This window comes from Oncorhynchus gorbuscha, unplaced genomic scaffold, assembly GCF_021184085.1.
Source record: "Oncorhynchus gorbuscha isolate QuinsamMale2020 ecotype Even-year unplaced genomic scaffold, OgorEven_v1.0 Un_scaffold_2490, whole genome shotgun sequence".
In the NCBI taxonomy this organism is placed as follows: Eukaryota; Metazoa; Chordata; class Actinopteri; order Salmoniformes; family Salmonidae; genus Oncorhynchus; species Oncorhynchus gorbuscha.
The window spans coordinates 42,501-62,500 of NW_025746988.1; the positions used below are offsets into that span (position 1 = coordinate 42,501).

General features: G+C 46.0%; 1 protein-coding gene across 1 annotated transcript in view; it reads left to right on the top strand.

The window, feature by feature from the left end:
- The first annotated feature begins 2,283 nt into the window (after window positions 1–2,283).
- LOC124025861 (ADP-ribosylation factor-binding protein GGA2-like) overlaps window positions 2,284–20,000 on the top strand; it is a 20,069-nt gene continuing 2,352 nt past the window's right edge. Inside the window, exons 1-7 of the mRNA XM_046339177.1 lie at window positions 2,284–2,442; window positions 4,998–5,082; window positions 9,882–9,957; window positions 16,041–16,139; window positions 18,078–18,201; window positions 19,127–19,227; window positions 19,416–19,496. Coding sequence (XP_046195133.1) covers window positions 2,397–2,442; window positions 4,998–5,082; window positions 9,882–9,957; window positions 16,041–16,139; window positions 18,078–18,201; window positions 19,127–19,227; window positions 19,416–19,496 — 612 coding nt within the window. The 5' untranslated portion in view covers window positions 2,284–2,396. The remainder of the gene's footprint in view (window positions 2,443–4,997; window positions 5,083–9,881; window positions 9,958–16,040; window positions 16,140–18,077; window positions 18,202–19,126; window positions 19,228–19,415; window positions 19,497–20,000) is intronic.

Here is a 20,000-nt window from a genome sequence, read left to right on the forward strand (position 1 = left end):
TAACAGGTAGCCTAGTGGTTAGAGTGTAGGGGTGGCAGGTAGCCTAGTGGTTAGAGTGTAGGGGTGGCAGGTAGCCTAGTGGTTAGAGTGTAGGGGTAGCAGGTAGCCTAGTGGTTAGAGTGTAGGGGTAACAGGTAGCCTAGTGGTTAGAGTGTAGGGGCGGCAGGTAGCCTAGTGGTTAGAGTGTAGGGGTGGCAGGTAGCCTAGTGGTTAGAGTGTAGGGGTGGCAGGTAGCCTAGTGGTTAGAGTGTAGGGGTGGCAGGTAGCCTAGTGGTTAGAGTGTAGGGGTGGCAGGTAGCCTAGTGGTTAGAGTGTAGGGGCGGCAGGTAGCCTAGTGGTTAGAGTGTAGGGCGGCAGGTAGCCTAGTGGTTAGAGTGTAGGGGCGGCAGGTAGCCTAGTGGTTAGAGTGTAGGGGCGGCAGGTAGCCTAGTGGTTAGAGTGGAGGGGCGGCAGGTAGCCTAGTGGTTAGAGTGGAGGGCGGCAGGTAGCCTAGTGGTTAGAGTGTAGGGGCGGCAGGTAGCCTAGTGGTTAGAGTGTAGGGGTGGCAGGTAGCCTAGTGGTTAGAGTGTAGGGGATGGCAGGTAGCCTAGTGGTTAGAGTGTAGGGGCGGCAGGTAGCCTAGTGGTTAGAGTGTAGGGGCGGCAGGTAGCCTAGTGGTTAGAGTGGAGGGGCGGCAGGTAGCCTAGTGGTTAGAGTGGAGGGGCGGCAGGTAGCCTAGTGGTTAGAGTGGAGGGGCGGCAGGTAGCCTAGTGGTTAGAGTGGAGGGGCGGCAGGTAGCCTAGTGGTTAGAGTGTAGGGGCGGCAGGTAGCCTAGTGGTTAGAGTGTAGGGGCGGCAGGTAGCCTAGTGGTTAGAGTGGAGGGGCGGCAGGTAGCCTAGTGGTTAGAGTGGAGGGGCGGCAGGTAGCCTAGTGGTTAGAGTGGAGGGGCGGCAGGTAGCCTAGTGGTTAGAGTGGAGGGGCGGCAGGTAGCCTAGTGGTTAGAGTGGAGGGGCGGCAGGTAGCCTAGTGGTTAGAGTGGAGGGGCGGCAGGTAGCCTAGTGGTTAGAGTGGAGGGGCGGCAGGTAGCCTAGTGGTTAGAGTGGAGGGGCGGCAGGTAGCCTAGTGGTTAGAGTACGGTGACTGAAGTGGTTGCGAGATCGAATCCCAGAGCTGACGAGGTAAAAATCTGTCGTTCTGCCCCTGAACAAGGTCATTATTGTAAATTAGAATTTGTTCTTAACTGCCTTGTTAAATAAAGGTTAAAAATACATTTAAAAAAAAAAGATAGAATGATAGTTATGTTAGATATATGGTAAGTTGGTGTGTTTTCATTTTATAAAGCATTTTTAGAAAATAAAAGTCTCACCGTAGCTAACCTGTTTACCACACCCGGTCTCAGGGATGGTTAACTCTGGCAACTCCTTTAGTCTCTACTGAGTTCGGTACATCAGCCTTTAGTCTTGCACCTTATTTGTGGAACAGTCTTCAAAATGTTCTCGAATCTGTTTGTTCTGGTGTCTCTAAGTTCAGAAAGCTGATTGAGGACATTATTACTGATGAATCTGTCCTGGTGTCTCTAGGTTCAGAAAGCTGATTGAGGACATTATTACTGATGAATCTGTCTGTTCTGGTGTCTCTAGGTTCAGAAAGCTGATTGAGGAGTATTTTGGGTATTTATATTGTTTTTCTTTCTGCTTGTATTTTGGTATTTATATTGGTTTTCTTTCTGCTTGTATTTGGGTATTTATATTGTTTTTCTTTCTGCTTGTATTTGGGTATTTATATTGGTTTTCTTTCTGCTTGTAGTTGGGTATTTATATTGGTTTTCTTTCTGCTTGTATTTTGGGTATTTATATTGGTTTTCTTTCTGCTTGTATTTGGGTATTTATATTGGTATTCTGGACCTGATCTACTTCAAGGCTCATCTGTAAAAGAGACATTGGTCTCAGTATTACTCCCTGATCAAATACAGGTTAAATTAAATAAATACATTTGTATTATTATATATATATATTATTATATTATTATAGCTCAAACTCATAAACCACCAAGGAAAAGTTGTGACATATTTTCAAAAACCTGCTGTGGAAAAAAACGTGTTTACGTTGCATAGCATAGGGATGTAGCTCAGCCGCGGAGAAGTTGTAATATAACTGGCAATGCGACTTACGTTCCAAATTACACCCTTTTCTTTTAATAGTGCACTATTTTTAACCGTAAGGATCTGGTTAAAGTGAGCGTACTATGAATAGGGTACCATTTGGAACGTCATAACTTCTGACTAAGCAACTCGAGTCACATGTCGCGGCTGTGAGCTGGTCTCTCTAGACGAGTTGACACTTCTTTCCGCCCGCTAAGAGGACGGTGTGAAGTTTTGAGAAGTCACCGAGTACCGGGGGAAGGCGACAGCAAAGGCCATGGCGACCGGAGACAGTGGCGGAGAGAGCCTAGAGTCGTGGCTGAGTGAGTTAGATGACACGGGGAATTATTATATATATATTTTTCTTCAGAGAGTTTGTTTGATGTATGTCTTTATAGTAGTGCGATTGTATATTTTTGTCGTTTGACAATAACTTGTCTTGTGGTTCACATTTGGAAATGTTGTATCTTGAAGTTGTGCGTGACTGAAAGTCGAACCTTAGTCGAGCCAGTTTAATAAACAGGCTTTATGTCTCGTCATTTGTATGAGCGCTTGCAAATATGGCGAGCGATATTTACAGCTGCTGTAACTGTAGTTGAAACTGCCTTGTTGTCGCGCTGCATTGAAGTGGCGTTTTACATCTCATGTTTACTTTGTAGCAAATTCCGCGGAGGGAATTATAGAATAAATAGTTCAAGTTTGATTGTGATGGGCATGTTTTATAATGTATTACCAATATGTTAATTTTTAAACGCAACCAAATAGCTCTGAAAGAACAGGAAGTATGAGAAAGAAACATCTATCAGCCAGTCACGCGCTCATCCAGATGTTTTTTTAAAATCTTCTCCTTTCCTTCGACTAACCAACACCCAGCGGTGGAAAAAGTACGCAACTTCTCATACTTGAGTAAAAGATACCTTTTATAGTCCAAGTGAAAGTCACCCAGTAAAATCCTACACGGGTAAAAGTATTTTGGTTTTTAAATATAAGTATCAAATGTAAATGCTAAAATATTATTAAGTATCAAAAGTGAAAGTATAAATCATTTCAAATTCCTTATATTAAAGCAAACCAGACGGGACCATTTAAAAAATAAATATTCGTATTTTTTTTATAAACAATTTACGGCTAGCCAGGGACACGCTCCAATACTCAATACATAATGTACAAACGAAGCATGTGTTTAGTGAGTCCACCAGATCAGAGGCAGTAGGGATGACCAGGGATGTTCTCTGGTAAAGACCCTCAGTATTAGTACTTTAAAGTACACCACTGACTACACCCACTACAAGGCACAGTGAGCTTCCGGTTCTAGTTCAATGTTACAACATCGTCATTGTAGAATACACACTTGCAGGGACCTTCCTTTGATCAGACGGATAAACGTTTGTTTTTCTTCTTCTATATTTGTTTCTATTTATATCCCAGGCAGGTCACAGACCCATCTAATGCAAAGCTAGGCTGATAGGCTCCTTTCTCTCTCTCTCCTCTCTTTTCTCTCTCTCCTCTCTCTCTCCTTTTCTCTCTCTTTTCTCTTTTCTCTCTCTCCTCTCTTTTCTCTCTCTCTTTTCTCTCTTTTCTCTCTCTCCTCTCTTTTCTCTCTCTCTTTTCTCTCTTTTCTTTCTCTCTCTCCTTTTCTCTCTCCTCTCTCTCTTTCTTCTCTCTCTCTTTTCTCTCTCTCTCTTTTCTCTCTCTCTCTCCTTTTCTCTCTCTTCCTTCTCTCCTCTTTTTTCTCTCCTCTCCTTTCTCTCTCCTCTCTCTCTTCCTTCTCTCTCTCTCTTTTCTCTCTCTCTCTCTCATTTTCTCTCTCTTCCTTCTCTCCTCTTTTTCTCTCCTCTTTTCTTTCTCTTTTCTCTCTTTTCTCTCTCTCTCTCTTTCTCTCTCTTCCTTCTCTCCTCTTTTTTCTCTCCTCTCCTTTCTCTCTCCTCTCTCTCTTCCTTCTCTCTCTCTCTTTTCTCTCTCCTCTCTCTCTTCCTTCTCTCTCTCTCTTTTCTCTCTCTCTCCCTCTCCTCTCCTTTCTCTCTCTCTATTTTCTCTCTCTTTTCTCTCTCCTCTCTCTCTTCCTTCTCTCTCTCTTTTCTCTCTCCTCTCTCTCTTCCTTCTCTCTCTCTCTTTTCTCTCTCCCTCTCCTCTCCTTTCTCTCTCTCTCTTTTCTCTCTCTTTTCTCTCTCCTCTCTCTCTTCCTTCTCTCTCTCTCTTTTCTCTCTCCCTCTCCTCTTTTTTCTCTCCTCTTTTTTCTCTCTCTCTTTTTTCTCTCTCCTCTCTCTCTCCTCTTCTCTCTCTCTTTTCTCTCTCTCTCTTTTTTCTCTCTTTTCTCTCTCCTCTCTCTCTTCCTTCTCTCTCTCTCTTTTCTCTCTCTCTCTCTCCTTTTCTCTCTCTTCCTTCTCTCCTCTTTTTTCTCTCCTCTTTTCTTTCTCTTTTCTCTCTTTTCTCTCTCTCTCTCTTTCTCTCTCTTCCTTCTCTCCTCTTTTTTCTCTCCTCTCCTTTCTCTCTCCTCTCTCTCTTCCTTCTCTCTCTCTCTTTTCTCTCTCTCTCCCTCTCCTCTCCTTTCTCTCTCTCTATTTTCTCTCTCTTTTCTCTCTCCTCTCTCTCTTCCTTCTCTCTCTCTCTTTTCTCTCTCCTCTCTCTCTTCCTTCTCTCTCTCTCTTTTCTCTCTCCCTCTCCTCTCCTTTCTCTCTCTCTCTTTTCTCTCTCTTTTCTCTCTCCTCTCTCTCTTCCTTCTCTCTCTCTCTTTTCTCTCCCTCTCCTCTTTTTTCTCTCCTCTTTTTTCTCTCTCCTCTCTTTTTTCTCTCTCCTCTCCTTTCTCTCTCTCTCTTTATCTTCTCTCTCTTTCTCTATCTCTCTCTTCTCTCTTCTCTCTCTTCTCTCTCTCTCTCAGACAAGGCCACAGACCCGTCTAACTCAGAAGACAGGTGGGACAGTATCCAGGGCTTCTATGACCAGGTCAACCAGGAGGCTGATGGGTGAGCAAACACTATGGCTGTGTCCCCTGACGGCAGCTTATGACCAGGACAACCTATTATTTATATAGGGAATAGGTACAGCAGTAGGCCACAGGGATTCTAAATGCCCTCTGATTGTATAGCAGTAGACTACAGGGATTCTAAATACCCTCTGATTGTATAGCAGTAGACTACAGGGATTCTAAATGCCATCTGATTGTATAGCAGTAGGCCATAGGGATTCTAAATACCCTCTGATTGTATAGCAGTAGGCTACAGGGATTCTAAATGCCCTCTGATTGTATAGCAGTAGGCTACAGGGATTCTAAATGCCCTCTGATTGTATAGCAGTAGGCTACAGGGATTCTAAATGCCCTCTGATTGTATAGCAGTAGGCCACAGGGATTCTAAATGCCCTCTGATTGTATAGCAGTAGGCTACAGGGATTCTAAATGCCCTCTGATTGTATAGCAGTAGGCTACAGGGATTCTAAATGCCCTCTGATTGTATAGCAGTAGACTACAGGGATTCTAAATGCCCTCTGATTGTATAGCAGTAGGCCACAGGGATTCTAAATGCCCTCTGATTGTATAGCAGTAGGCTACAGGGATTCTAAATGCCCTCTGATTGTATAGCAGTAGGCTACAGGGATTCTAAATGCCCTCTGATTGTATAGCAGTAGGCCACAGGGATTCTAAATGCCCTCTGATTGTATAGCAGTAGACTACAGGGATTCTAAATGCCCTCTGATTGTATAGCAGTAGACTACAGGGATTCTAAATGCCCTCTGATTGTATAGCAGTAGACTACAGGGATTCTAAATGCACTCTGATTGTACAGCAGTAGGCTACAGGGATTCTAAATGCCCTCTGATTGTATAGCAGTAGACTACAGGGATTCTAAATGCCCTCTGAATGTATAGCAGTAGACTACAGGGATTCTAAATGCCCTCTGATTGTATAGCAGTAGGCTACAGGGATTCTAAATGCCTTCTGATTGTACAGCAGTAGACTACAGGGATTCTAAATGCCCTCTGATTGTATAGCAGTAGACTACAGGGATTCTAAATGCCCTCTGATTGTTTAGCAGTAGGCTACAGGGATTCTAAATGCCCTCTGATTGTATAGCAGTAGACTACAGGGATTCTAAATGCCCTCTGATTGTATAGCAGTAGACTACAGGGATTCTAAATGCCCTCTGATTGTACAGCAGTAGGCTACAGGGATTCTAAATGCCCTCTGATTGTACAGCAGTAGACGACAGGGATTCTAAATGCCCTCTGATTGTACAGCAGTAGGCTACAGGGATTCTAAATGCCCTCTGATTGTACAGCAGTAGACTACAGGGATTATAAATGCCCTCTGATTGTATAGCAGTAGGCTACAGGGATTATAAATGCCCTCTGATTGTATAGCAGTAGGCTACAGGGATTATAAATGCCCTCTGATTGTATAGCAGTAGGATACAGGGATTATAAATGCCCTCTGATTGTATAGCAGTAGGCTACAGGGATTATAAATGCCCTCTGATTGTATAGCAGTAGGCTAAAGGGATTATAAATGCCCTCTGATTGTATAGCAGTAGACTACAGGGATTCTAAATGCCCTCTGATTGTTTAGCAGTAAGCTACAGGGATTCTAAATGCCCTCTGATTGTTTAGCAGTAGGCTACAGGGATTCTACATGCCCTCTGATTGTATAGCAGTAGGCTACAGGGATTATAAATGCCCTCTGATTGTATAGCAGTAGGCTACAGGGATTATAAATGCCCTCTGATTGTATAGCAGTAGGCTACAGGGATTATAAATGCCCTCTGATTGTTTAGCAGTAGGCTACAGGGATTCTACATGCCCTCTGATTGTATAGCAGTAGGCTACAGGGATTATAAATGCCCTCTGATTGTATAGCAGTAGGCTACAGGGATTCTAAATGCCCTCTGATTGTATAGCAGTAGGCTACAGGGATTCTAAATGCCCTCTGATTGTATAGCAGTAGACTACAGGGATTCTAAATGCCCTCTGATTGTATAGCAGTAGGCCATAGGGATTCTAAATGCCCTCTGATTGTATAGCAGTAGGCTACAGGGATTCTAAATGCACTCTGATTGTACAGCAGTAGGCTACAGGGATTCTAAATGCCCTCTGATTGTATAGCAGTAGGCTACAGGGATTCTAAATGCCCTCTGATTGTATAGCAGTAGACTACAGGGATTCTACATGCCCTCTGATTGTATAGCAGTAGACTACAGGGATTCTAAATGCCCTCTGATTGTATAGCAGTAGGCTACAGGGATTCTAAATGCCCTCTGATTGTATAGCAGTAGACTACAGGGATTCTAAATGCCCTCTGATTGTACAGCAGTAGGCTACAGGGATTCTAAATGCACTCTGATTGTATAGCAGTAGACTACAGGGATTCTAAATGCCCTCTGATTGTATAGCAGTAGGCTACAGGGATTCTAAATGCCCTCTGATTGTATAGCAGTAGACTACAGGGATTCTAAATGCCCTCTGATTGTATAGCAGTAGACTACAGGGATTCTAAATGCCCTCTGATTGTATAGCAGTAGGCTACAGGGATTCTAAATGCCCTCTGATTGTATAGCAGTAGACTACAGGGATTCTAAATGCCCTCTGATTGTATAGCAGTAGGCTACAGGGATTCTAAATGCCCTCTGATTGTATAGCAGTAGGCCACAGGGATTCTAAATGCCCTCTGATTGTATAGCAGTAGACTACAGGGATTCTAAATGCCCTCTGATTGTATAGCAGTAGGCTACAGGGATTCTAAATGCCCTCTGATTGTTTAGCAGTAGGCTACAGGGATTCTAAATGCCCTCTGATTGTATAGCAGTAGGCGCAGTAGGCTACAGGGATTCTAAATGCCCTCTGATTGTATAGCAGTAGGCTACAGGGATTCTAAATGCCCTCTGATTGTATAGCAGTAGGCTACAGGGATTCTACATGCCCTCTGATTGTATAGCAGTAGGCTACAGGGATTATAAATGCCCTCTGATTGTATAGCAGTAGGCTACAGGGATTATAAATGCCCTCTGATTGTATAGCAGTAGGCCACAGGGATTCTAAATGCCCTCTGATTGTATAGCAGTAGGCTACAGGGATTCTAAATGCCCTCTGATTGTATAGCAGTAGGCCACAGGGATTCTAAATGCCCTCTGATTGTATAGCAGTAGGCCACAGGGATTCTAAATGCCCTCTGATTGTATAGCAGTAGGCCACAGGGATTCTAAATGCCCTCTGATTGTATAGCAGTAGGCCACAGGGATTCTAAATGCCCTCTGATTGTATAGCAGTAGACTACAGGGATTCTAAATGCCCTCTGATTGTATAGCAGTAGGCCACAGGGATTCTAAATGCCCTCTGATTGTATAGCAGTAGGCCACAGGGATTCTAAATGCCCTCTGATTGTATAGCAGTAGGCCACAGGGATTCTAAATGCCCTCTGATTGTATAGCAGTAGACTACAGGGATTCTAAATGCACTCTGATTGTATAGCAGTAGACTACAGGGATTCTAAATGCACTCTGATTGTATAGCAGTAGGCCACAGGGATTCTAAATGCCCTCTGATTGTATAGCAGTAGGCTACAGGGATTCTAAATGCCCTCTGATTGTATAGCAGTAGACTACAGGGATTCTAAATGCCCTCTGATTGTATAGCAGTAGACTACAGGGATTCTAAATGCCCTCTGATTGTATAGCAGTAGGCTACAGGGATTCTAAATGCCCTCTGATTGTATAGCAGTAGACTACAGGGATTCTAAATGCCCTCTGATTGTATAGCAGTAGACTACAGGGATTCTAAATGCCCTCTGATTGTATAGCAGTAGGCTACAGGGATTCTAAATGCCCTCTGATTGTATAGCAGTAGACTACAGGGATTCTAAATGCCCTCTGATTGTATAGCAGTAGGCTACAGGGATTCTAAATGCCCTCTGATTGTATAGCAGTAGGCTACAGGGATTCTAAATGCCCTCTGATTGTATAGCAGTAGGCCACAGGGATTCTAAATGCCCTCTGATTGTATAGCAGTAGGCTACAGGGATTCTAAATGCCCTCTGATTGTATAGCAGTAGGCCACAGGGATTCTAAATGCCCTCTGATTGTATAGCAGTAGACTACAGGGATTCTAAATGCCCTCTGATTGTATAGCAGTAGGCTACAGGGATTCTAAATGCCCCCTGATTGTATAGCAGTAGGCTACAGGGATTCTAAATGCCCTCTGATTGTATAGCAGTAGTCTACAGAGATTCTAAATGCCCTCTGATTGTATAGCAGTAGGCCACAGGGATTCTAAATGCACTCTGATTGTATAGCAGTAGACTACAGGGATTCTAAATGCCCTCTGATTGTATAGCAGTAGGCCACAGGGATTCTAAATGCCCTCTGATTGTATAGCAGTAGGCCACAGGGATTCTAAATGCCCTCTGATTGTATAGCAGTAGGCTACAGGGATTCTACAGGCTCGGCATCGGTCATCACAACTGTGGCTCAGTTGGTAGAGCATGGCGCTTGTAACGCCAGGGTAGTGGGTTCGATTCCCGGGACCACCCATATGTAGAATGTATGCACACATGACTGTAAGTCGCTTTGGATAAAAGCGTCTGCTAAATGGCATATATTATTATTATTATATTATTATATATTATAGGGATTCTAAATGCCCTCTGATTGTATAGCAGTAGGCCACAGGGATTCTAAATGCACTCTGTTTTTTTACCAGATATCTTTCATGTTGTATATAATGTAGTATTAGTTTTAGAAAATACTGCTAGTTTATACATCTACTCTCCTATTCCCAGTCCTCAGGTTGCCACTCGTCTCCTGGCCCACAAGATCCAGTCTCCTCAGCAGAGAGAGGCTCTTCAGGCCCTCACAGTAAGATAACACACCATCATATTATTATACTATAGTAATAACTATATAATACTGTTGTAAAACTCCCTCTACATAACAGAAGTTCCAGTCTCCTCAGCAGAGAGAGGCTCTGCAGGCCCTCACAGTAAGAGGTTGAAAGATATGAAGGAAATGCATTGTGTGGCTTCTCTTGGCTCTTGTGGGTTCTGTCACGTGAAGGAGCGCCCAGGGTTTCACGCGTTGCTAGTTAGTGAAGCGAGAGAGAGAACTGTAACGAGAGGAGAGAGAGAACTGGAACTAGAGGAGAGAGAGAACTGGAACTAGAGGAGAGAGAGAACTGGAACGAGAGGAGAGAGAACTGGAACTAGAGGAGAGAGAGAACTGGAACGAGAGGAGAGAGAGAACTGGAACGAGAGGAGAGAGAGAACTGGAACGAGAGGAGAGAGAGAACTGGAACGAGAGCAGAGAGAGAACTGGAACGAGAGGAGAGAGAGAACTGGAACGAGAGGAGAGAGAGAACTGGAACGAGAGGAGAGAGAGAACTGGAACGAGAGGAGAGCGAGAACTGGAACGAGAGGAGAGAGAGAACTGGAACGAGAGGAGAGAGAGAACTGGAACGAGAGGAGAGAGAGAACTGGAATGAGAGGAGAGAGTTCAGTCTACACACTGTCTGGGGCTGTCTGTCAATGTATGCACCCTGTTCCCTACACACTGACTACACAAAACATTACGAACTCATTAGGAAACTCTTTCCATGACATAGACCAGGTCTGTCCAACCCTCTTCCTGAAGATCTGTAGGTTTTCAGTCCCTCTTCCTGGAGATCTACTGTCCTGTAGGTTTTCAGTCCAACCCTCTTCCTGGAGATCTACTGTCCTGTAGGTTTTCAGTCCAACCCTCTTCCTGGAGATCTACTGTCCTGTAGGTTTTCAGTCCAACCCTCTTCCTGGAGATCTACTGTCCTGTAGGTTTTCAGTCCAACCCTCTTCCTGGAGATCTACTGTCCTGTAGGGTTTCAGTCCAACCCTCTTCCTGGAGATCTACTGTCCTGTGGGTTTTCAGTCCCTCTTCCTGGAGATCTACTGTCCTGTAGGGTTTCAGTCCAACCCTCTTCCTGGAGATCTACTGTCCTGTGGATTTTCAGTCCCTCTTCCTGGAGATCTACTGTCCTGTGGGTTTTCAGTCCCTCTTCCTGGAGATCTACTGTCCTGTAGGTTTTCAGTCCAACCCTCTTCCTGGAGATCTACTGTCCTGTAGGTTTTCAGTCCAACCCTCTTCCTGGAGATCTACTGTCCTGTGGGTTTTCAGTCCAACTCTCTTCCTGGAGATCTACTGTCCGCCGATATCTTCACATCTGAGGTGAAAGGTGACAGAGCTAGAGCGTTGTTTTTACAGACCAGGAGACGTCTGAGGGGAAAGGTGACAGAGCTAGAGTGGTGTTTGTCAGACCAGGAGACATCTGAGGTGAAAGGTGACAGAGCTAGAGTGGTGTTAGTCAGACCAAGAGACGTCTGAGGTGAAAGGTGACAGAGCTAGAGTGGTGTTAGTCAGACCAGGAGACGTCTGAGGTGAAAGGTGACAGAGCTAGAGTGGTGTTTGTCAGACCAGGAGACATCTGAGGTGAAAGGTGAAAGGTGACAGAGCTAGAGTGGTGTTAGTCAGACCAGGAGACATCTGAGGTGAAAGGTGACAGAGCTAGAGTGGTGTTAGTCAGACCAGGAGACGTCTGAGGTGAAAGGTGACAGAGCTAGAGTGGTGTTAGTCAGACCAGGAGACGTCTGAGGTGAAAGGTGAAAGGTGACAGAGCTAGAGTGGTGTTTGTCAGACCAGGAGACATCTGAGGTGAAAGGTGAAAGGTGACAGAGCTAGAGTGGTGTTAGTCAGACCAGGAGACATCTGAGGTGAAAGGTGAAAGGTGACAGAGCTAGAGCGGTGTTAGTCAGACCAGGAGACGTCTGAGGTGAAAGGTGACAGAGCTAGAGTGGTGTTAGTCAGACCAGGAGACGTCTGAGGTGAAAGGTGAAAGGTGACAGAGCTAGAGCGGTGTTAGTCAGACCAGGAGACGTCTGAGGTGAAAGGTGAAAGGTGACAGAGCTAGAGCGGTGTTAGTCAGACCAGGAGACGTCTGAGGTGAAAGGTGAAAGGTGACAGAGCTAGAGTGGTGTTAGTCAGACCAGGAGACGTCTGAGGTGAAAGGTGACAGAGCTAGAGTGGTGTTAGTCAGACCAGGAGACGTCTGAGGTGAAAGGTGACAGAGCTAGAGTGGTGTTTGTCAGACCAGGAGACATCTGAGGTGAAAGGTGAAAGGTGACAGAGCTAGAGTGGTGTTAGTCAGACCAGGAGACGTCTGAGGTGAAAGGTGACAGAGCTAGAGTGGTGTTAGTCAGACCAGGAGACGTCTGAGGTGAAAGGTGACAGAGCTAGAGTGGTGTTTGTCAGACCAGGAGACATCTGAGGTGAAAGGTGAAAGGTGACAGAGCTAGAGTGGTGTTAGTCAGACCAGGAGACGTCTGAGGTGAAAGGTGACAGAGCTAGAGTGGTGTTAGTCAGACCAGGAGACGTCTGAGGTGAAAGGTGACAGAGCTAGAGTGGTGTTAGTCAGACCAGGAGACGTCTGAGGTGAAAGGTGACAGAGCTAGAGTGGTGTTAGTCAGACCAGGAGACGTCTGAGGTGAAAGGTGAAAGGTGACAGAGCTAGAGTGGTGTTTGTCAGACCAGGAGACATCTGAGGTGAAAGGTGACAGAGCTAGAGTGGTGTTAGTCAGACCAAGAGACGTCTGAGGTGAAAGGTGACAGAGCTAGAGTGGTGTTAGTCAGACCAGGAGACGTCTGAGGTGAAAGGTGACAGAGCTAGAGTGGTGTTTGTCAGACCAGGAGACATCTGAGGTGAAAGGTGAAAGGTGACAGAGCTAGAGTGGTGTTAGTCAGACCAGGAGACGTCTGAGGTGAAAGGTGACAGAGCTAGAGTGGTGTTAGTCAGACCAGGAGACGTCTGAGGTGAAAGGTGACAGAGCTAGAGTGGTGTTAGTCAGACCAGGAGACTTCTGAGGTGAAAGGTGACAGAGCTAGAGCGGTGTTAGTCAGACCAGGAGACGTCTGAGGTGAAAGGTGACAGAGCTAGAGTGGTGTTAGTCAGACCAGGAGACGTCTGAGGTGAAAGGTGAAAGGTGACAGAGCTAGAGCGGTGTTAGTCAGACCAGGAGACGTCTGAGGTGAAAGGTGAAAGGTGACAGAGCTAGAGCGGTGTTAGTCAGACCAGGAGACGTCTGAGGTGAAAGGTGAAAGGTGACAGAGCTAGAGTGGTGTTAGTCAGACCAGGAGACATCTGAGGTGAAAGGTGAAAGGTGACAGAGCTAGAGTGGTGTTAGTCAGACCAGGAGACTTCTGAGGTGAAAGGTGACAGAGCTAGAGTGGTGTTAGTCAGACCAGGAGACGTCTGAGGTGAAAGGTGAAAGGTGACAGAGCTAGAGTGGTGTTAGTCAGACCAGGAGACTTCTGAGGTGAAAGGTGACAGAGCTAGAGTGGTGTTAGTCAGACCAGGAGACGTCTGAGGTGAAAGGTGAAAGGTGACAGAGCTAGAGTGGTGTTAGTCAGAACAGGAGACGTCTGAGGTGAAAGGTGACAGAGCTAGAGTGGTGTTAGTCAGACCAGGAGACATCTGAGGTGAAAGGTGACAGAGCTAGAGTGGTGTTAGTCAGACCAGGAGACGTCTGAGGTGAAAGGTGAAAGGTGACAGAGCTAGAGTGGTGTTAGTCAGACCAGGAGACATCTGAGGTGAAAGGTGACAGAGCTAGAGTGGTGTTAGTCAGACCAGGAGACGTCTGAGGTGAAAGGTGAAAGGTGACAGAGCTAGAGCGGTGTTAGTCAGACCAGGAGACGTCTGAGGTGAAAGGTGAAAGGTGACAGAGCTAGAGTGGTGTTAGTCAGACCAGGAGACATCTGAGGTGAAAGGTGAAAGGTGACAGAGCTAGAGTGGTGTTAGTCAGACCATGAGACGTCTGAGGTGAAAGGTGACAGAGCTAGAGTGGTGTTAGTCAGACCAGGAGACATCTGAGGTGAAAGGTGACAGAGCTAGAGTGGTGTTAGTCAGACCAGGAGACATCTGAGGTGAAAGGTGAAAGGTGACAGAGCTAGAGTGGTGTTAGTCAGACCAGGAGACGTCTGAGGTGAAAGGTGAAAGGTGACAGAGCTAGAGTGGTGTTAGTCAGACCAGGAGACATCTGAGGTGAAAGGTGACAGAGCTAGAGTGGTGTTTGTCAGACCAGGAGACGTCTGAGGTGAAAGGTGAAAGGTGACAGAGCTAGAGTGGTGTTAGTCAGACCAGGAGACATCTGAGGTGAAAGGTGACAGAGCTAGAGTGGTGTTAGTCAGACCAGGAGACGTCTGAGGTGAAAGGTGACAGAGCTAGAGGGGTGTTAGTCAGACCAGGAGACGTCTGAGGTGAAAGGTGAAAGGTGACAGAGCTAGAGTGGTGTTAGTCAGACCAGGAGACATCTGAGGTGAAAGGTGAAAGGTGACAGAGCTAGAGTGGTGTTAGTCAGACCAGGAGACGTCTGAGGTGAAAGGTGAAAGGTGACAGAGCTAGAGTGGTGTTAGTCAGACCAGGAGACGTCCCACAAATCAGTCTGTTCAGGGAAACGTCAGTAGCGTCTGAACGGTTTGTCCTGATCAGCAGCATGATGACCATTCTATTGAACGATGAGACTCTCGCCATGTCGTTCTCCGTTTTGCTCCAGGACGTCCACGAGACTCGTCTGAAGGTCCCCCTGTACCAGTTTAACTAATGAATGGAAGGATATATGGAGATAGTTTAGTGCCTAAAATAAGGGGATAAATAAATGTTTGATGTGTTTCTATTGGCTAATAGCATTAAGGACAATCTGTTGTTTGATGTGTTTCTATTGGCTCATAGCATTAAGGACAATCTGTTGTTTGATGTGTTTCTATTGGCTCATAGCATTAAGGACCATCTGTTGTTTGATGTGTTTCTATTGGCTAATAGCATTAAGGACCATCTGTTGTTTGATGTGTTTCTATTGGCTAATAGCATTAAGGACAATCTGTTGTTTGATGTGTTTCTATTGGCTCATAGCATTAAGGACAATCTGTTGTTTGATGTGTTTCTATTGGCTAATAGCATTAAGGACAATCTGTTGTTTGATGTGTTTCTATTGGCTAATAGCATTAAGGACAATCTGTTGTTTGATGTGTTTCTATTGGCTAATAGCATTAAGGACAATCTGTTGTTTGATGTGTTTCTATTGGCTAATAGCATTAAGGACAATTCCCTATATAGTGCACTACTTTTGACCAGAGCCCTATTCCCTATATAGTGCACTACTTTTGACCAGAGCCCTATTCCCTATATAGTGCGCTACTTTTGACCAGAGCCCTATTCCCTATATAGTGCACTACTTTTGACCAGAGCCCTATTCCCTATATAGTGCACTACTTTTGACCAGAGCCCTATTCCCTATATAGTGCACTACTTTTGACCAGAGCCCTATTCCCTATATAGTGCACTACTTTAGACCAGAGCCCTATTCCCTATATAGTGCACTACTTTTGACCAGAGCCCTATTCCCTATATAGTGCACTACTTTTGACCAGAGCCCTATTCCCTATATAGTGCGCTACTTTTGACCAGAGCCCTATTCCCTATATAGTGCACTACTTTTGACCAGAGCCCTATTCCCTATATAGTGCACTACTTTTGACCAGAGCCCTATTCCCTATATAGTGCACTACTTTTGACCAGAGCCCTATTCCCTATATAGTGCACTACTTTTGACCAGAGCCCTATTCCCTATATAGTGCACTACTTTTAACCAGAGCCGGCAAAGGGTGACATTTGGGACCAAGGCATTGTTAATTAGGGCTGTGTGTGTGGGGTCATGTGATGCCTGTTGATGGTTAACTAAGGTTGTTGAATATAAACTGTATTTCCTGTGCTGCGTCTGGGGTCAGATCCTAAAGGGATCAGTTCCACTAGTTTCATTCACTTCCATTCACTGGGAGGGAAAGATGTTCCATTTGGGCTCCTAGACAGTGTAGATACACTTCCTGTAGAACCTATAGAATTCTGACATCACTGTTTCCCACAGGTTCTAGAAGCCTGCATGAACAACTGTGGCAAGAGGTTCCACAGTGAGGCGGCAAAGTTCCGCTTCCTCAATGAACTCATCAAAGTCCTGTCTCCAAAGGTATGAATGACCCCAAAGGTTTTGTAAGGAATGTGTCTGTGGTCATCCCAAATGGAAGCCTATTAGGCTGGGTTACTGTAGAGCTCTGTGTGGTTTAGGCTGGGTTACTGTAGAGCTCTGTGTGGTTTAGGATGGGTTACTGTAGAGCTCTGTGTGGTTTAGGCTGGGTTACTGTAGAGCTCTGTGTGGTTTAGGCTGGGTTACTGTAGAGCTCTGTGTGGTTTAGGCTGGGTTACTGTAGAGCTCTGTGTGGTTTAGGCTGGGTTACTGTAGAGCTCTGTGTGGTTTAGGATGGGTTACTGTAGAGCTCTGTGTGGTTTAGGCTGGGTTACTGTAGAGCTCTGTGTGGTTTAGGCTGGGTTACTGTAGAGCTCTGTGTGGTTTAGGCTGGGTTACTGTAGAGCTCTGTGTGGTTTACGCTGGGTTACTGTAAAGCTCTGTGTGGTTTAGGATGGGTTACTGTAGAGCTCTGTGTGGTTTAGGCTGGGTTACTGTAGAGCTCTGTGTGGTTTAGGCTGGGTTACTGTAGAGCTCTGTGTGGTTTAGGCTGGGTTACTGTAGAGCTCTGTGTGGTTTAGGATGGGTTACTGTAGAGCTCTGTGTGGTTTAGGCTGGTTTACTGTAGAGCTCTGTGTGGTTTAGGCTGGTTTACTGTAGAGCTCTGTGTGGTTTAGGATGGGTTACTGTAGTTTAGGCTGGGTTACTGTAGATTAGGCTGAGGTTACTGTAGTTTAGGCTGGGTTACTGTAGATTAGGCTGGGTTACTGTAGACCTCTGTGTGGTTTAGGCTGGGTTACTGTAGTTTAGGCTGGGTTACTGTAGATTAGGCTGGGTTACTGTAGACCTCTGTGTGGTTTAGGCTGGGTTACTGTAGTTTAGGCTGGGTTACTGTAGATTAGGCTGGGTTACTGTAGACCTCTGTGTGGTTTAGGCTGGGTTACTGTAGTTTAGGCTGGGTTACTGTAGTTTAGGCTGGGTTACTTTAGAGCTCTGTGTGGTTTAGGCTGGGTTACTGTAGTTTAGGCTGGGTTACTGTAGATTAGGCTGGGTTACTGTAGACCTCTGTGTGGTTTAGGCTGGGTTACTGTAGTTTAGGCTGGGTTACTGTAGATTAGGCTGGGTTACTGTAGATTAGGCTGGGTTACTGTAGATTAGGCTGGGTTACTGTAGACCTCTGTGTGGTTTAGGCTGGGTTACTGTAGTTTAGGCTGGGTTACTGTAGATTAGGCTGGGTTACTGTAGATTAGGCTGGGTTACTGTAGATTAGGCTGGGTTACTGTAGAGCTCTGTGTGACTGCTGCTGAAGTATAAAGGGCTTTAGAAAATAAATGTGATTGATTTATCTGCAGTTCCTGGGTCAGTGGTGCGGAGGTGAAGCTGAAACTGTGTGTGTGTTTTAACAGTTCCTGGGTCAGTGGAGTGGTGCGGAGGTGAAGCTGAAACTGTGTGTGTGTGTTAACAGTTCCTGGGTCAGTGGAGTGGTGCGGAGGTGAAGCTGAAACTGTGTGTGTGTGTGTGTGTGTGTGTGTGTGTTAACAGTTCCTGGGTCAGTGGAGTGGTGCGGAGGTGAAGCTGAAACTGTGTGTGTTTTAACAGTTCCTGGGTCAGTGGAGTGGTGCGGAGGTGAAGCTGAAACTGTGTGTGTTAAAAGTTCCTGGGTCAGTGGAGTGGTGCGGAGGTGAAGCTGAAATTGTGTGTGTGTGTTAACAGTTCCTAGGTCAGTGGAGTGGTGCGGAGGTGAAGCTGAAACTGTGTGTGTGTGTTAACAGTTCCTGGGTCAGTGGAGTGGTGCGGAGGTGAAACTGTGTGTGTGTGTGTGTGTGTGTGTGTGTGTGTGTGTGTGTGTGTGTGTGTGTGTGTGTGTGTGTGTGTGTGTGTGTGTGTGTGTGTGTGTGTGTGTGTGTGTGTGTGTGTGTGTGTGTGTGTGTGTGTTAACAGTTCCTGGGTCAGTGGAGTGGTGCGGAGGTGAAGCTGAGGGTGACGGAGGTTCTGTACAGCTGGACTTTGTGGCTCAAAGAAGAACCCAAGATTCAGGAGGCCTACCGCATGCTGAAGAAACAAGGTCCATTACAACACCTCAGAGCCTTTTAACCGCTACTCAGAACCATTATACCTTAGAACCAGGAGGCCTATCACTCAGGAAACGAGGTCTGTTACTGCTCAGAACCGCTATACCTTAGAACCAGGAGGCCTATCACTCAGGAAACGAGGTCTGTTACTGCTCAGAACCATTATACCTTAGAACCAGGAGGCCTATCACTCAGGAAACGTGGTCTGTTACTGCTCAGAACCATTATACCTTAGAACTCTAGCACCTTAGAACCAGGAGGCCTATCACTCAGGAAACGAGGTCTGTTACTGCTCAGAACCGCTATACCTTAGAACCAGGAGGCCTATCACTCAGGAAACGAGGTCTGTTACTGCTCAGAACCATTATACCTTAGAACTCTAGCACCTTAGAACCAGGAGGCCTATCACTCAGGAAACGAGGTCTGTTACTGCTCAGAACCGCTATACCTTAGAACCAGGAGGCCTATCACCCAGGAAACGAGGTCTGTTACTGCTCAGAACCGCTATACCTTAGAACCAGGAGGCCTATCACCCAGGAAACGAGGTCTGTTACTGCTCAGAACCGCTATACCTTAGAACCAGGAGGCCTATCACTCAGGAAACGAGGTCTGTTACTGCTCAGAACCGCTATACCTTAGAACCAGGAGGCCTATCACTCAGGAAACGAGGTCTGTTACTGCTCAGAACCGCTATACCTTAGAAGCAGGAGGCCTATCACTCAGGAAACGAGGTCTGTTACTGCTCAGAACCGCTATACCTTAGGAGGCCCAGCGCATGTTTAAAAAAAAAACAAGGTCCATTATGATATAGAATCGTTACAACATGTGGGCCCAGGTCAAAGGTCGGGCTCTGTAAAAGAGAATCAGGTGACGTTTGGGGAATCAACCACTCATTATCTCTCCGTGTCTGTTCTTCAGGCCTTGTGAAGAAGGACCCTAAACTCCCAGACACCATTGTGATGCCTCCTCCCTCACAGAGAGTTGAGGACTCTGTGTTCAACCAGGAGGACAAGGCCAAGGTGTGTGTGTGTGTGTGTGTGTGTGTGTGTGTGTGTGTGTGTGTGTGTGTGTGTGTGTGTGTGTGTGTGTGTGTGTGTGTGTGTGTGTGTGTGTGTGTGTGTGTGTGTGTGTGTGTGTGTGTGTGTGTGTGTGAGCCTTTTTTAGTTGATCTTCTATCCTATGTCTCTTAATGTGTGTGTGTTTACAGTTGTTAGCCACACTCCTGAAGAGCAGGAGTCCTGAAGATCTGCAGACAGCCAACAGACTGATCAAGAACACCATCAAAGAAGTGAGACCACGTGTCTGTTGGTGTGTCTGTTGGTGTGTCTGTGTCTGTTGGTGTGTCTGTGCATGTTGGTGTGTGTGTTGGTGTGTCTGTTGGTGTGTCTGTTGGTGTGTGTGTGTGTGCATGTTTGTGTGTGTGTGTGTGCATGTTGGTGTGTGTGTGTGTGTGCATGTTGGTGTGTGTGTGTGTGCATGTTGGTGTGTGTGTGTGTGTGTGTGTGTGTGTGTGTGTGTGTGTGTGTGTGTGTGTGTGTGTGTGTGTGTGTGTGTGTGTGTGTGTGTGTGTGTGTGTGTGTGTGTGTGTGTGTGTGTGTGTGTGTGTGTGTGTGTGCGCATGTTGGTGTGTGTGTGTGTGTGCATGTTGGTGTGTGTGTGTTGGTGTGTGCATGTTGGTGTGTGTGTGTGTGTGTGTGTGTGTGTGTGTGTGTGTGTGTGTGTGTGGGTGTGTGGGTGTGTGTGCACGTTGGTGTGTGTGTGTGTGTGTGTGTGTGTGTGTGTGTGTGTGTGT